Source organism: Lytechinus pictus, chromosome 2, assembly GCF_037042905.1.
Source record: "Lytechinus pictus isolate F3 Inbred chromosome 2, Lp3.0, whole genome shotgun sequence".
NCBI classification, from domain to species: Eukaryota; Metazoa; Echinodermata; class Echinoidea; order Temnopleuroida; family Toxopneustidae; genus Lytechinus; species Lytechinus pictus.
Window position 1 is genome coordinate 21,712,884 of NC_087246.1, and position 18,615 is coordinate 21,731,498.

The following is an 18,615-nucleotide window of genomic DNA, read 5'->3' on the forward strand; positions in this document are numbered from 1 at the left end:
AAAGAGGGAAGAATGGAGGGAGAGAGGAAGGGGGAAAAAGAGAGGGGGGTGGGGGGATATTTAAAAAAATATGTGGGGCGTGAAAGGAGGATAATAGACCTGTATTAGAAGTGGAAATATATCAAAGAGCATTCTACTTCTATGTATTATTGATATTGCACAGCATTGTCGCAACATTCCATATGCTGTTGTTGCCTTCAAGCTAAACTATTATCAATATCAAAGAAAGAAATTCATCCTATTATAAATCAGTTTGGATGAAAGAAGCATATTAATGAAAGTTTGGGAAAAAATCAAGCAAAGTTTTTATGGTGATATTTAATGCGATCAATTGTGATTCTCCCCCCCCCCCTCATAATTTTAATTCTCTTGATTCCTTCCGATTCCGAACAAGTGTGATCGTACCTTATAATCAAGAGAACAAAAAGGAAAAAAGAATCATCTCTAAAGTGAATGAAATAAATCATACTGTACAAAAGTTGTATAGGTCAAAGCATTCGCTATCATAGTTATTTATTTCATTATGATAAATTTATCCATAATGGCACATATCAGCAAAAAATATATGTAATGCATTTTTTTTTAAAGATTATAAATTGTCACAAATCATATAAAATTTACATAGCTATATAAATAAATCTCTACCAAGCTAATAAACTTGGAAAACACAAGCAATTAAGAAAATTAGAGGGTAATTTTGATGAAATGCTGGATGAAACTGAAATCTACAAGTAAAGAGAATACATTCTTGTTTCTTTTTAAAACAACATGATAATCATCATTCTGCACATTTTCAACCAAAAATGTAAGACAAACAAGGGTTAAACGCATGGTGTAAGTGTTTCCAAAGACAATTCCCTGTACCATGACAAAAACACTTCCTTTATAAATTCGAAACCCCATACCATAACTTCAGTAAATCTTTATGTAGGTTTCTTTTATTCTTGGTCCTAAGCTAAAATATATCTGATCAGTAGATTAGAGATATTCCCTTTAGCCAGAAACATGTTGAACTTACCCTGCCCTCACCCTCATCCCCCCCCTCTCGCAAAAATTAAGCTGTTATTAGTACCTTATATTGACGCCTCTATGAAAATGATAAGATCAGGGAAAATTCAAACTGAATATTTATCACATTTCATAAATAATTACCATATCATGTATGTCAATTAAAAGCATATTGTATTGCATTAAATACAGATATTTGTTTTCATCAGTACACAAATCATAAATAAACATTAATCTTTGGACAAAATAAATAATTACTTCATAACCTTGTATTGCCCGCACTAAATTCAAAAGTAACATATCATTGTATAACCAATATAGAGAAAACACTCATGATTTTCTATATTTAAGTCCTTATCTACATATTCAAGAGTTGTTCACATTTCGGTAGTTTTCAAGTGCAGTAATTAAATTGTGAAAGTTAAAATTTTAGCAAAATCAGCCAAAATAACACTATCCCATAATTGTCAGCTTTTACAGTAATTACACAAATGATTCCATTATTAGAAGCAGTAGAAATTCTGAACAATGGTACCAAATTTAAAAGAAAAAAAGCAGTGGAGTTAATTATTTATGTTTTGCATTATGGAAATACAATTGATATAGAGAAAATTTGAAGATGCATATTTTTGCTGGAGTAAAAAGACACATACACCCACACCCTCCCTTACCAGACTTGGCCCAACACTTAAAACTAGAGAACATTCGCAAGCTATATTTACTGGAGGTTCTTCCTGTGTCAAGGTGCAGAATTTTGCTTGTCCAAATCCAGCTTGTTCTCTCGAAAAAAAATAATGCAAAAACAGACAGTGCACTGCAAAAAGCAGTAGTGTCAAAATTCCATTGAGATTCCCAATATCATTTTACAGTGATTTACACCAGTCTTAAATTCATGGTGTTAGATAATTAACTTTTTTTAAATCTACTTGGTATTAAGTTCAAACCACATGGTGTATTTAAAACTTGAGGGTGTGTTCCCCTCAGAACACTGACCGGTGCTGTTTTTAACACTGTAGATTTTACAATGTGCTATGGCAGCAATGCCATTGATAGTCTTAGCAACAAAATGCAACTTCCATGCTTTATGTTCCAGAAAAAATACCTTTGATCGACATTTGAGAAATAACAAATATCAAAATAACATCTACATGTATAAGAGTTACTATACGCAAGGCACTGTGATATATATATACAAAACAGAGATGTATATTAAACAAAATGTTTTGACATGTTTGTTGGTGAAGAATCAACATTTCTTGATTGCATGAAAAACAAAGTCAATAATTTGAAACAAATTTTACAGTGAGTTTAGGTATTTCATGGGGGGGGGGGGGTGACAAGTATTACAATTTTTCTGATAAAATCATCTTTGGAAGTTTTCCTCATAAACATATTTGATCTGAATTGCACCTTATCACATTGATCTTTACAGCAAATTAAAAATATATTTTTTTTATCCTTAACATGGGAAATTACATTATTTGAAGTCTGACATTTGAAAACATGAAGGAAATATAATCCAAGATATGATTTTTTTTACTCTATTGAAAATAAACTACACAATTACACAATACATTGTCACTTTTTCACAACCATAATTATGAAAAAGAATATATCTAGAAAATTAATAAAAAGTAATTTTATTTTCAACAAAATACAGTAACCGCTACAAATTAATTCTTGTAAGAAACAGAGTTATCAAAACTAATGCATTTTTTTTCAGGGGGGGGGGGAGGGTATTCAGCATTTATATAAAAAAGGCAGTGGCAATAGTTTTGTTTCTTTGATATTTTTTTTGTAAGGGAAGATAAAATGAGAGAGATTACCTTTTCCATAAATACAGGATATAAATATCAAGTGCATTTGTCAAATATCTTTATGTACACTACCCATACAAAAGGAAGAAATGGCTCATTCTATATATATAGTATTCTATCGCCTTGCTGTAGATCTCATTGAATAGAACGAAGCAATAAATGGATACAAGTATAAAGCAGCTATGTAGAAAAACTCAGCATGTTGCAAAGACAATAGAATAAGAGAAGGATAAAAGTCAAATATATACAGTTTGTTAATAAGCATTGTCATATAATCCTTAAAATAATGTAGCAATGCGCAAGACATAATATATAATTCATCAGTGTAAACATTAACTTAGACAGTACTGTGATACTCAGTAATATATATCATTCATTCATTATAAACATTATGAGCGTAAAAAAAGGCAAAGAAATGCAACAAAGGATGAAGAAAGAATTCCACCATGTTTGTCAGGTTGCGGAAGAGGATCAAACTCCAATGGAGATATTCTACTGCTAATATACTCACATAAGATCTGTACAATTGCTCTCATTTTGAAATTGAAGTCATTACAAGTATTGACAGAAATGTATTAACGAACAAATAACATTTGCAATGACAAGAATGCTTATCTGTATGAACATTCTTAAATGTTCATGATCTATGTGGGCTTAAAAAAGACAGAGAGCTACAAAATTGCAATACAATTTTTCCACCTGAAAAGAAAGATATATTCCCCCCTGAATTGGTTAGTGTTTTACTGAAACACTTGATGATAAGACTGAATTGCACAAACAAGGTGTTGTTTACAGGACTCAGTTATTTTATACTTGTCCCAGGCGCTAATGAACATGATTCAACATTCATTAGCGAGCTATGAGCATCATTTAAATACTGATTTGGGCAAATCCATGTGTCTTACGAGACATTTCATCAATAATTTGTAATCTCTTAGCTGAATGCTTAGGCAATATTTTTTTTTGTCAATGATTAAGTCATAGTGAGTAGTCCTGTGAAAAACAAACAACCAACACAAAATGTTTGATTATGGATGAATTATTAAAGGTGAAAATGTTGTGTGTAGTTAGGGACATAGAAATGTCCTGTACGACACGCAACATTTTCACCTCTAATTCACCCATTGACAGCTTATTTTAGTCAGTTGTCATTTGTTACATGACTACCCAGTAGTACTTTATCATTACCATACAAACCTTGTTTGTATGGAAAGCAGATTGAAAAGTGTTGTGAAAATGGCTGATTTCTCTAGCATGGAATCGCCCATTTCATCTTCAGTGTTGCGGTTTAATGATGTTAGTAGGACAGTCCACAAAGCTTCTAGATGCTAATTCACTCTGAACTGGATCAGGCTCCGTCAATCTGATTTGAAGGCTGGTCAGTCTAGGTGAGCAAGATAGCCAGTGTCAATCTAACTACCTTACCAGAAAAATGTCAATTAGGACTGCTTCTCTATTAAAGACAATCCCAAAAGCCTGCCAGAGCTGAACCGACCAGTCCCCAAATCAACTTGATCAAGTCTGATCAAGTTGACAGATCAAGCACCTCTTGCAGGAAGAGATGTTATTAAGCTAATTAAGCTTTTTGTCACATCCAATCAAAAGTCTTGTTGTGGAGTTCAATTCAGCGGCTGGATTTTCTCTCCGAACACCGACATCTAGAACTGTTGTGAAAGTTACCAAATTATTTTAAAATACAGAAATTTTACAAGAGATGTAGGTGAGGATGAACTGAAGAAGGTTTCATGAAATTCTTCCCCTACTGAACAACTTTGGGAAATCTTATAGGTTAGGGAAAGGAACTCCACAAGTGAAACATAGGCAAAAGGGCATCCCACTTGATCAATGGATCACAAACATAGTGATCAGCAAGCTGAGGTGTCCATCTGAAGAACCACTGGTCTTGTGGTCTCTGAGACAAGTTTTCCACAGATGTAGATGACCATAACAACCACGGGCCATCGGTTAGATGAACATGGGCTTTCGATCTCTTCGGACATCTGTCTCATGTGCCTTCGGTCTCAAAGGACTTTAGCCACATGGGCTTTCGGCCTCTTGGGGCATCTTTCATGTATGACTTCGATCTCATGGATATTTTAAATAAGGCCTTCAGTCAAGTGACATTCGGTCTCTTGGAACATCCCATTCATGGTCACTATGTCATCTCTTGGGTCACTGGTCATATGTGCTTTCAGTCTCTTGGACAACCTCAATAAGGCTCCCCAGTCATGTGAGCATTCATTCTATTGGGACGTGTGTCATATATGTGCCTTCGGTCTTTAGGGACATTAGCCACCATTACAAGCCTTGGGTCTATTGAATTTCAGACATCCACTACTCTACAGAGACCTAGTTGAATAGCTTGATGAAGCAAGTGTGACAGTACGCCTTGCCATTTTGTTCCTTGAAGGTTCCCTTGTTCAGTTGCTTCAGGCAGTAATCGCAGACGAAGCACTCCGGGTGGAACTTGCGCTGCATGGCCGTGATGCAGCGACTCGTGATTGGCTTGTTACAGCCGGCACAGAGGGACCCCCGTACAGCATGGTAGTGGATCTCACAGTAGGGGACGCCATCGTGATCAAAGAAGTCACCTTCGTTGAAAGGTTTTCTACAAGTCTGGAGGATGAGATAAAAATGAGAAAAGATTGTTCCAAATGGTTCTCCAGCAATTTTCAGTAAATTTACAAGTAAAATTATTCTATGCTATTGATTACATACACATAAATATATTCACCTTTTAAAATGACTTTTCACATTTAGCTAGTTCATTTCAGCTTCATCTTCACTTTGGGCTACACAGCATTTTTTTAACATTATTATTGCATGATTTTTGCATCAGATTTTCATTATGGGGAATCAAGAAATTCAAGTAATAATTACACTTTTCATCAGTTGCTGAAAATGAAAATAAGTTCTAATCAGCATATAAAGCAATTTTAATTATCACCACAGCTGTCTCTAATAGTGATTATAATAATATTGATAATGATGGAGGGAAGAGGAGAGGAGGAAGGGGAAGGGAGGGAGAAATATAAGAGGTAGGAGAAAGGGATGGGAGTGGGAGTAGGGAGAGGGGAGGGGAGGGGAGGGGGGAGAGAAGGGAGAGAAGGGAGGTGGTGTTGGTAGCTGTGGTAGTGATGATGCAGATGATGCTGACAATGACACCAGCAATGATTATGATAAGGAAGAGAAGTGGGTTGCTAAAGGTGATAACACCATTGAAATTGACAGAAACAGCTCACAGTCATAATAAATATCCTTCTAATACACGTGCATACCTCATGTTTAATATAAAATTGAAAAAACAAAAAAACAATGATTGATCTTGACTCACCGCACACACAAAGCAATCTGGATGCCACTGTGCATTCAATGCCGTGATAAAATTATCCATGATTGCTCTGTTGCATCCTCCGCACTTTGGGGCAAACATATCAAAGTAATCATCCCGACAGTAAGCTCTGCCGTTCTTCTCGTGGAAGCCATCCTCACCAAACGTTTTACCGCACTGGGCGCAGAAGAAATGCTCCGGATGCCAGGTCTTATCCAAAGCAGTCACACACCTCTGCAAGATGGAGCAATAAAATAAAGTACGATGAGAGTCAATCCTTCATTGATTTCTTTTAAACTAAATGATAAATTTGATAATATGCCTGGTTGAGTTCTATCCCTAGATCATTTTTCTTCTTTTTCCAATGGTAAATGGGAGCTTTAAATTGTTTAAATAGTGAACTACATTTAAAATCCTATTAACTGTACAAACCCTGGTAAGTATATCATAAGACCAGAGCAACAATTTTTCAATCCCCATTTAACATGCTTCTATTTAATGGACAACACCAAATTATCCATTTGGATATTAGACAAACTCAATATTTGACCAAGTGGAAGTTGGACATGCTACTGATAAAATAGGATTAGACTCCACATATTTAAATGTTAATTTGTTTATACCAAGTGATTACAGACCAAGCAAATATTAAGTGACTGTCACCCCTGGGCCCAATCTTACAAAGAGTTACGATTGATCCAATCAACCACAACTATGGAAAGCTGGCAAAGTCAACATCTAAATTACATGTTTGTTCAAAATACTTTATAGATATGATGTACATTTACATTCATACATTCATCGATTCCTTGGAAATTGTGCTTCCCTTTGCTTAGACAGGACGGACAGTGAGTAAATTTCCTGTAGAAAAATTATGACATTGATGGATTTCCACACAGTTGAGGTCGATAGCATCTATCGTAACTCTTTGTAAGACGGGATCCTGGATAATTAATCCAGCATATGCCAAAGTGCATATGACAAGCTGTTTTTACTCATTTAATTTGATTTACTGATAACAAGAATAGCCATTTGTCAGCACAAAATTATTTCTGGATGGCAAATATGAATTCTTGATATCAAGAATGGAATTCTTGAAACCAAGAAATGGGCTCAAATGATAAAACAGCTTGCCATAGCCTACGTACATCGGCATACACTGGCTTAATCGTCAAAAGTCCCATTTAAAAAAATGGTTGGTGATTAATCGTACCCTTGAGTTTCATGATTATCTATACATTGTAGTCAATGCAATCAATCATTAAAAAAAGTTCTACAATGAGAGAGGCGTTGTGTTTACAGGCCTTGTGTGGCAGCCCTTAACCCTAAATAGACTGGGCCATTTCGATGCCTAAGAAGACTGAGGGGGGTGGGCTGATTCAGCCCCCCCTTATGATCTCAGCCGTCAATCGCGACGAAAATTGGCACGCGCGTTACCCATGGCATAATCTACAAAACTACAAGATCAAATTCTGCGAAAAATCATTGCCAAGTAATTATGCTAATTTATGCGTAAAATCAAAAGTTTGCTCTAATTAACTATATAATGCCCCTAAAATACTAATTTTTGTTACACAGACACTTTATATGAATCTGATCAAATTTAGTTTATGAAAAATTCAAAATCACATTTATTTTCTTATATATTCTATTGTTTTCTAAATTTCTTATGTATTTCTCTGTTTTTCGACTTTCTGTTTTTCAGACTTGAATGTAAAACATCAGCCCCCCCGTCTTCTTAGGGTTAACAGAGAAAAACTTGACTTACATCCTTGATCGGGCCATGGCAGTAGGCACATTTGGGAGCAAAGAGATTGTGGTAGCACTCTTCACAGAAGGCTTGACCGTCTCGCTCAAAGAAGGTCTGGGTACCAAGCTCTTTCTGACATCCAACGCAGACGAAGTGCTCCGAATGCCACGTCTGACCAAGAGCCGTCACAATCTGACGAAAGGGAAAGAAACATGAATATACTCTGATGGTAAAATGACCTTTGACTTTGAATATGTCATCTGAAATTCATATCAATTTATTATTAACACGACATTACCCTTCTCTACAAGTTTAATAAAAGGGTACTTATTCTTTTTATGTTATGATTACAAATTTAACCATGGTTAAGATCTGATGTTGAGAATGCTGCCGTCTGATGAACAGTGGCTCATACATTTATGTCTTGCGTCTACTATACAGGTGAGACAAAAATTATGTACATTTGAAGATGGGACTTCACAGAGATTTGTCAGATAGAGCAACAAGTATGAAAATATGCAGAGTGGATCCCAAGTATAGTCGATGAGTATTGCAACTATCCATTGGAAAAGTGAACATCAAATATTATTTAGATGGAGATAATCCACAAGAATGTGCAAATTGTGATTTACTGGGGAATCTTTCGTGAAATCCAGACTATTTGGATAGAGCTTTCAAGCCAAATTTGTGTAGTCAGTATTGTGCATATCACACTGTGCTCAAGCTAATTGTGACATCACAATAAATATGTACAGGGCGATGCACATTCACATGATCAACAATTGATTATCATGTAGGCAACATTGGTAAATATTAATTTACTGTTCAATACCCTAAAAAAAAGACCATACATGTACATTTTTTTTTCATCTAAAAACAGATAATATATTTGGGCTTTCTGAGATCAGTGCAATGACCCGCTAAGAGTACAGCTGAAATCTGTTTCATAAAGAGTAAAGGGAAATCCTGGTGAAGTGGTCCACTTGCACCCCCCCCCCATCAGTTATATTGGTAGGAGAGACCTGCGGGTCATAGTGATTCAGTTCACTTTTTGCCTCCCAGGCACAGGTGACACCAAAACAAGTAATACCACTAATAATATATCTATATCCTACTTTTAAATAACAATTTAAAAATTGTGTGCTAATGGATAATCCTGAGGCACTTGTGAATTTTCAGAGACCAATTTCATGAATTGACTTCCTTGTATGCCAAACAAAATAATTTTTTGTACATTTTTTCTTTTCAGTTTGTCAGTTTGGAAGCCACCCCCTCACCCCCCCTACCCGTTATAGTCAGGATGTCTTATGGCTTTACGTCATTCAATCCCTAATGTCAAAGAGGTACAACACATATTAACTGGATACAAGTAGCTTGCTTTAAAAAAAACATTCAATTTCCTTGTAAAGAAAAGATAATCCGTTACATTGTTATTTCCTAAGGAAATATAACCTTACATCTAACCACTTCCACCCAAACTAGCAGAAAGTCTAGGATCTCTTCAAAAGACATCAGGGGCCTGTTTCATAAAGAGTTACAACTGTTGTAACTTTGCCATTATGGTAACTACCATGGTAACCTTGATTCTCATTGGCTGCTGAGCCCTGTTACCATGGTACTTGCCATAATGGCAAAGTTACAGCAGTTGTAACTCTTTATGAAACGGGCCCCATATCTTTCAAAGAGTGCATTTACCTTCAGAACAGTTCCTTAACCTCTTTGTGCTTTTTAAGCAGAGTTGAAGGATGTGTATATCATGACAATTTTTTGTCAACAGGGTTAAAAATCACAAACCACAATGTACAAATAAACTTAAGTAGCTGTAAAGCATACGATATCACACTGGCTTTTGTCGGCCATACTTCCTGTAGAATATGAAACTAGAAACAGACCTTAGAACCTTGTTCACATTGATTAATCTAGGAACATTCCAGACAAATATTTTGCCTTCATGAACCAGTTCATTTAGCTGAAATGTTAACACAACTGTCACTCTCGATGAGAGATGTATGACGAGGGTTTTTGAAAAATTCATTATGAGTGACTCATGCAAATGCACTCTGGTGGAAATTCCACTGCAATTCAGAGTTGCCAATCCATACCATGCCACATACAGTTGTACTCAAAAGATAGTGAACCCCACCACAAAATGCACTCCTTCATGCTCGATGTTGAATGTAGACAAAACTACAATGTTCGGTGAGCCAAGAGAAACTCTTTAAATATGTTCATTTTCTGGTGGGGTTTCACTAACTTTTGAGCACCACTGTATATGAGAATACTCAAGGATACAAAGATTCGGTGAAATCTATTTCATTTTTTATGTTATCTTTTTTCTTGGCGACAATCTTATTTCTTAAGTGTTCAACAACAAAAGAATTGTGGGTACAGCTGTGCTGTAGAAATCTATTAAATCTTTGAAATCTGAGGGCCCATAATATATTCATATATTTAGTAAAGCTTTTATAGAAGTTACCCCCAAATCTACATATTTATCCTCGATTGTATCGGCAATACTACTATTTATCGCTCATGGTTTCACCACTCAGGAAAAATAGTAATGACAGTCCAACCTCAGACAAATAATTCCGCTATACTTACTCAAAACCTGGTATATTTGTATATTATTTCCTACCCCTAGCTTTAGTGTAAGTTATGCTAAAAGTTGACACAGGCATAGAATGGCCCCCACAGGAAGTGGGAGGGGAGGGAAAGAATTCTCTATTGTTTTAAATGGCTTTATTGTTCAAAGTTATGCCAAAAGTGAAAGAGATGATATCATTTACCTGTCCAGCTATGGGTTTCTGACAAGCTGCACACATTCCCTTAGTAATAGTCTGAACACCTTGTCTACTGACATCTGAGTTGAGATGATCCAACATGGAATCCAGCTGACTGGGCTGGGATGGGGCATGGTTCTGCTGGGCGGGGGCAGGTGGTTGCTGTTGTGGGTAAGACTGGGCCACCGGGGGTGGGGGAGTGTTGTTGATGTTCACCATGTTAGGGGGTGGGTGAGCTGGCTTTGGGGGTGGGGTGACTTTGTGGGGTTGGGCGTAGGCAGGCTCCTGGGGCATGGTGTCTGTTGGTGAGAGCTGGTTTATATTGGGGGAAATAACAGTTTTAGTTAATTGAGTATCATAAGATGAAAGTCTGATCAAATGATAAGTCAATACATGTAGCAAACAAACTCTTTGAACTACACTCCGAGCAATGTCACAAAGGAAGAAAAAGATAGTGGCCTGTATTCTGAAGTCTTGTTTTTCTTAAGCCATGATCAAATACTCTGTGCTAAAATTGTGGAAGGCCAGAAATGTCAACATTTTGTTAACATTGGATATTTCTTTTGTGCTTTGCGCTCTTTCATCATGATATAACAGCGATGAAAACTAATTCAGTTATTAAGATCTGATTAACAGATGAAATGATAATTCAAAATCTGCACTGTTTAAAACAATTGGCTTTTCATAATTAAAGCACATCTTTAGACCAGAGTTTAAACTAAACCTGACTTCAGAATATGGACCAGTTACTTTATCATATGAGGCAATATATGGAATATGCATGTTTTTCATACATCCCTTTCTACTCTATATGATGGACAACACCTGATACTTGATAAGCATAGCATAACATCAACGTCCCCATGAAAGTAGCCTTTCATCTAGGCAGTAGCTGCAACTATCATCTATGCTTTTACGAGTCTGATGCTGTTAAGCGAAACATAACCAACATGTCTGATGCATGACATTACAAACAGTGACTGCCGAGCAACCATCACATAATCATACACTTTTGTTTCATTATTTTGGTTTTAAAAATCGACAAATATCTGGTGGCAGATTTTCGTATGAAAATCCTGCACTGAATCATAGTCAATAAAGGTGAGCAAAGACTGAAGCAAAGACAAGATGGTATAGGTAACATTTGCTTCGCACCCACTCTTGTCTCACCGCATCAGACGCAATCACTTGTGTTTAGTGTAGCGGCAAATATACAGTTGCAGGCTATGTCTAGATCACAGGCTACCATTGTCCTGAGAATAATCTCATTTTAACCCATAGAGTACAGTGTCTCCCTGAGGAGGTACTTTCCAGTATTTTTCTATGTACTGATCGCCAGTTTTCATGCATGGAATATGATGGGAAGTAGTAGATGATGAAGTACTGGCAAATACGATACCATTTCCAATGTCATATGCACACACCCATTCGAGCATAAACCTGTTTAAATTAAGCTAATCATTAACCAATCTGAATTTGCAACACAATAAAATATACAAATCATTGCTTAAAAAATGCTAGCTGGTAACTTTCTATTAAGATCTGCTATCATTCATTTTGTCTCTAAATGTTAAGACCCATATTTTTTTCTTCAGATTATGAAAATGAATAGAAAAATTACAATTTGTTGCCAATTTGAGAAGTAAAATGATGTAATGAAGTAATGATGTTATGGAAGCCAAGTAGTTTACCTGGAAGTCTGAGAGTGACGCCATTAGATCGTCAAGCTCCTTGGTGGCTGAGGAAGCAGTCCTGGGAGGTGGCATACTAATCTGAGATTGACCTCCTAGGGATGGGGCATGGGTGTTGTTTGCCATCACTCTATTGATTGGCTGTTGATGCTGCTGCTGGGGAGGCGGGGCACTGTTGGTGGGTGGGGCAGGTTGGGGGCGAGCGGGAGGCTGCGAGTGGGTGGTGTAGGTCTTCGTGGTTGTCTCCACTGTATAGCTGCTGGAAAAATAATCAAGTGATTAAAACTCAATTGTATGCACATAGGATGTTTTTTTTTTTAATCCAAAGGAGTAGTCCGCAAGCATATACCTTTGGCTTTCGCATAGTGTATACTGCAGAGTTTGAAGTAGGAGACTTGATTCATTCTTGTGTGCAGTGACTGCTCCTTCCTTTAATTTAAAGTGTAAAATTTGAGTCTGTGCTCACAGACTATGAGAGGGGGCAATGTTTATCACGCTTTTATCTGCAGACTGTAGTGTGTGTGAATTAATTAGAAATTAACTATCTTTTCCTTACATATTTTCGCTGTATACAATTGTTTTGTATGTGTAAAGGAAAAACACAGGATCAAGTGTTTAGAATACGGAAGAACACAGGATGTGCATTTCACAAAATGACAAACTTTTGGGGACTCTAATTTTTGTGGTTTCAGGCTTTAACATGTCCTCATATACTTTTGATTTTCTCATTCGTTTCATATCATGAAATACAAAAGTAAATATCATGCAAACAGCGACCATTTTTTAAACTTATGCTTGATAATTTAGCAAACTGATATACCTGTAGACATTACAATCATTAGTTTAACAATCTGATTGTGAAGACTCACTCTACTCCATAGCATGAAAGTGGTAGCTAGTACAAGTGGAAAGATTAAGGCAGGACATCATCACACTCGGTCTCTCCGCAGCGCTCATGCAGCGCTAGCTAATTTACTTGCCGCCAGTCAGCACAGCCCAGCGCTCACATATCTACAAAATAATAGTACGAGTTGTCTTCTTTTTAATTTATTCCCTATTTGGCCGCAAAAGATTTATACAAAGAAAGGAGCTAAACTAACTTAGAGTCCCCAATAATTTGATATATGAACATATACATGTACTTGTTTTTTTACAAGAGCTCTGCACAAATTCCACTCAGTCAAAATGATCAATATTTTTACACAGGCTAGCTTCGATATCCTTTACTAAGCACATAATAGTGATAACACAAAGAAAGAGAATGATTCAATCACAGAGAGGCTATATGTATATGTAATTGGTTTCTGAATCAAAAGTCACAAAATGGTAAAAGAAAGACCAATGAAAATGAGATGGTATTAAACAAACTTCCAAGTTTATTACACATGTCGTTCATGGGCATGTTCAAGTAATTGGCTCAATCACAAAGAAGCTTACATCAAAATTTTAAATGACGAGAACAATCACGGCACACCCACACCCAAATCACCATGAGGGATGTCCTGGTAAGCGGGGGATAATCTGAACACAGTATGTATCTATGTGTATCTCACACAGCAAGGTTCACATTCTAACATCCACGTCGCAGACGCTTTCTACAACCTTCAGAATCTACTGAAAATGCCCGTCAAATAGCAATGGACAGATTAGAAGTCATTGCTGAAAGTTGGTGGACCAGGGCAGCACGTCATCGTAAGATTCGGACCGGACAAAACATTGCAAATATGTCGTCCAGAACGACACTACTGTTTTGATTCACTGATTTTTGACAAAGACTGCTTTGCTATGAAGAGCTTTTGACAAGATTCTATGCGTTATAGAACATGTCTTGCGAAGTGATTGCTAAAATGCCCTAATACCAAGCATCTTTATAGTAGTGATTGAAAAACTGCCTAAGACCTTGCCACTGGGCTTCAAGAATACTACTTTCCCCCAAGCTTTCTTCACCAGTGAGGAATTCAAGCCCATCGGGTGGGTGCATTATTGTATTGAATGCCTATCAGAAATTTAGAGTGGACAATGGTTCTGATTACTGCCATCTATCCTACTCTTGGAAACGAAAGCACCTCAATAACCTGCCAGAAATCCCCCAACCTGAACTCTATCAAATATGCATGCCGAGAGTTAACTTTTCATACTCAAAAAAAATTTGGAAACGACTTACGAAGACGGTGTAACGGTGCCTACAAGGTCATCTAACATGTCATTGAGGTCACTGACTCCGCCCCCTCCTCCTCCGACTCCGCCTCCCATGTTGGTCCGAGGAGGCTTTACTATACCAGCTGCCGGGGGTGGTGGCTTGGCTGGTGGGTTGGAAGCTGAAGAATAAATAAAAGAAGAAAAATTAAGAGTAAATCAACTGTGAATTATGTATAAAGTAAATGCAATGTATGACAATGAATTAATGTATGTACCTGTAAATGCATGATTTACATAACATAAATGAATCAAGAAAATATATCATTCCAATGGATAAAGACATAAACATAAACAAATTAATCATGCATTGGACATGGGCCAGTTTTAATTCTAGAGAAACACAAAAGTATTGGTATAGGGTCTAAGATAGGTTCTAAGATATATGATTAAAAAAGATTTGGCAATGGAGATGTGCAGAGCAATAATAGGGCAATCTATATGTTCTAACTAAGGTAAGACTCAAAGTACATGGCACATACCTCAGTTGAATTCATAATAAAAAAACAATTAAAATCCAACAAATTACATGTACCATCCTAAAATTTCACAATATCATCAAGCAGTTCATATGGCATATCTATCATAAACTCACTTTTTGGTTTCTGCCCTCTCTTAGTATACATTCTGCAGCAAATTTAATAAAATCCTCTGAACTGTCAGCAAATCAGTTTGTTTACTCTCCAATCCGATTCAATCACAGTTCCAATACAGAACAAACTACCGATATCCAGCTTCACAAAATACACCACAAGTTAGTGAAATCGCAGCACTTATGCCAACTATTGATATGAAATCCAAGTTGGAACAAGACTATTGCAGACAATGATGTGCACCCCTCTTTGTATGCAATGTCCAATGACCAAAGGATCACAAATGTTGTGTCTAAAATATTAAAGACTGCTGAAAGCAATTATAATCTTGATGAATATCATGGAATCTGACAAGGAGAAATACATGTAATATCGCTTGTTAGTTCCGGTTTCACCAAAATTCCAAACTATAGTTAAAACTGCAGGTAGATATTATCAGAGATAGCTCCTTTGTAATGCAGCAACATATTCCAGAAAAAAATCAGAAAATATACAAGGAGTTCTTGACAGTTTTTAACCACAGGCCTCATCTGTATCCAGACAGAGAAAAAGGACACTTGGTGAATACCACAGCAAGGAATATGTTTTCTAGTGCATACATGAACAATGAAATAGAAAATGATACACACTGAAAACAGGCAATTTAAAGATAATGGTTAAATATTGCATGTTTCTATGACCATTATTCATGTTATATCGTGAGGCTGAGACTATAATTAGGTGAGCAGTACAAAGAACTAAGGGAAAAATTACTTTCACCATAAAATCTCTCACAATTACTGTATATGACTGAATGGGCAGTGATAATATGGGGGGGGGGGGGTGGGGAATTGGATACCCCCCCCCCTGAAATATAAAATTGTACCATATTACAATCAATTTGTAACAACACATAAACCCTTGAATAACATCACAACTAATTTCCATAAAGGCCCAAGATTTAGGAAATTATTACTCCAAAATTGCAGAAACATGGCTCCCGATAACGATTTGCAAAAACTGAAGCAACAATAACCCTCAAATCACAGTACTCTGTTATAAGGTGAAACTTCGCAACTAATTAGTAAAAAAGCAACAGATAATAGCATAAATAATTCCCACAATGGCATATGATTTTACCAGGAAATGTTCACTCCATAAATTGTTAGATAGTCAAAGATGAGATACCAATTTTAGATCACATTCACTGAAGTTATATCTACAACATCTCCCAATAAACGATAAATGAAAACTGAAAGCAGTCATGGCCCTCAAATCAGAGTGAGACTTGAACAATCAGTTAGTAAAATAGAAGAAACCAACGGCAAATAGCACAGATAATAGCACAAATAATTCCCACAAAAGCTTGTGATTTCACCAGGAAATATTCAGAAAAATCACAGATCGGATACCCCAAAAGTAGATCACATAGAAGTCAAGAGCAGCCTAGCGTATTCCAGAGGTGCGTAGCCCAGACCCAACAACAATCACAATGCTGTAGATAGGATGAGATAGTGTAGACAGCAACTAGACACAGAAGCAGTCTAGAACAGACGACCTCGATAAAACATGAATCATAATTGATCATTTCCAGGCACGGAAGACCCCATTAATGGGGGATGCAATATGGGAAATTTGCTTAATTTCTTTTATCATCATTACGGATTGCATTAGGTGTAGAGGCAGGTGGGTTGTACCAGTTCTTATGTAATTCAATAAACCCATCTCTCCACTCAAAACAATTTCTCTTTTAATACCGATGGAGGCTGACATGTTATTGACTAAGCTAGTCTTTAAGTTCAGACTCTGGTATGAAAGCCTAATGAGCAAATAGAAAGACTAAACAGGATATTCATATTTTTTGTGAATCCAAGAAAAGATAGGGTAACGTAGGAGGTAAACATTTGGCATAATGATCAATACAAGCAGGTATCCCAGTTAAGAGATTGGTAAGATGACTCATTTGCAATGTAAACATAAAATAAAGCTCATGAAGTAGGGCCTACATTTAAAAAGGATGAGGGTACGAGATAAAATTCATTGTACTCTTGACTACATATCATGAGCAAAAGTACATAACGAGCTTAATGATTAAGAGTATCTGCAAGGAAAATGACCTTCCTTGGTATTTATGATTGTCATAACTCCGCTTGCTAATACACTGACTCATGCATACTTTCACTGCAATGGACATCTACAATGACCAAGCTATTAAATTATTAGGCCTTGAAACTCTGGATAGAGATGAGTGCCCATCAGTCTTCTCTCTAATTATCATTATGTTTAAATTATCAAATTTTTATACATGTAGATATTTTTGTCATATATTGTTTTCAATTTAGTGGAATAAAAATAAACCACGGTGACCAACGTAACAACTTAACCAGTAGGATGCCAGAGTAGTGAAATTCAGTGTACCTCAGACTTTTTTATTAATACTGTCCCCCTTTCAGACTAAGATTTCAGCATTTCAAGTTTGCACTAACAAAAGAGTAGCACTATGAGCAGCTCTTAAGCTACTACATGTAAATCTTGCCTACTTCTACACGCTTTGAATTTTGATATTTTTAGGCCAAGACTACTGTTCTATAGGGTACATTTTAATATTACACCACAAAATGGAGAAAAAAATATCCAAGGCCAGTAGGAGAGGGCATTGAGGCCAATTAATAGGGCATCAATGGCAATGTCCTTGGATTCACTTTTAAGTGAAAAGCATTGCTTCTGTCTATTAATGCAATATTCTGTTCAAATTTAATGCTTTCATCACAAAGGATGATCCTCATAAAAATCTTGTCAGATGCATTTGGCTTCAGCTTTTCACACACACAACATGCCAAGGAGTTTTCAGTGGAGACATACCAATTTTGATTTGGTTTTGGGTTAACCACATGGTATGACACGTTATCTCAGTCATTTGGGTGATGCAGTCCACCATCCTTAATCATCAGAGTTTTTCAAGATGGTGTCAATCATACAGGACCAGCTTACAATCTGGATCCAAGACCTTTAAGAACTACACAAACCAATGGCTACATTTCTATTCTAACTATAAAATATGGAACGTATACACCAGCCCTGTTCACATTGCTAGTTACAGCAGATGTAGGCATAATTAGGTCATTCTAGCATAACCTATAACCTTTAAAGTGTGAACATGCTACATCTTCCTTTCATTGAAGCATCACAGGAGGGTCAGTCAAGCAGGATGGTTCAAGGTGATTTGAAATGCCTTAAAGCTACAAACTATTAATCACTGATTATATAGTTGCCTATTCAATGGTGCACTACATATACAGTAATACACCGGTTCCAATAGAAAATGACACCAAATTGATTTTTCAGTATCATCACCCATGTCATCAATAGGGTCCAAATGTCTATATGGTGGAAAAAGGACTGGGAAAGGTTTCAGCTGCTACTCGTAGGTCAACCCCCTACTTTCGATCAGGGGTCTTTATATACTTCGA

At 36.6% G+C, this 18,615-nt stretch overlaps 1 protein-coding gene across 4 annotated transcripts in view; it reads right to left on the reverse strand.

Annotated features, from left to right (window-relative positions):
• Positions 1–469: 469 nt before the first annotated feature.
• LOC129254574 (leupaxin-like) overlaps positions 470–18,615 on the reverse strand; it is a 45,804-nt gene continuing 27,658 nt past the window's right edge. For 2 of the 4 annotated variants that reach the window (XM_064113099.1, XM_064113087.1), the window contains 6 exons: positions 14,542–14,695; positions 12,378–12,633; positions 10,693–10,998; positions 7,925–8,098; positions 6,160–6,390; positions 470–5,441 (listed from right to left, as the gene is read on the reverse strand). In XM_064113099.1, coding sequence (XP_063969169.1) covers positions 5,175–5,441; positions 6,160–6,390; positions 7,925–8,098; positions 10,693–10,998; positions 12,378–12,633; positions 14,542–14,695 — 1,388 coding nt within the window. In that variant the 3' untranslated portion in view covers positions 470–5,174. Of the gene's footprint in view, positions 5,442–6,159; positions 6,391–7,924; positions 8,099–10,692; positions 10,999–12,377; positions 12,637–14,541; positions 14,696–18,615 lie in introns of all 4 variants that reach the window. The other 2 variants (XM_064113093.1, XM_064113081.1) reach the window with 1 other exon arrangement.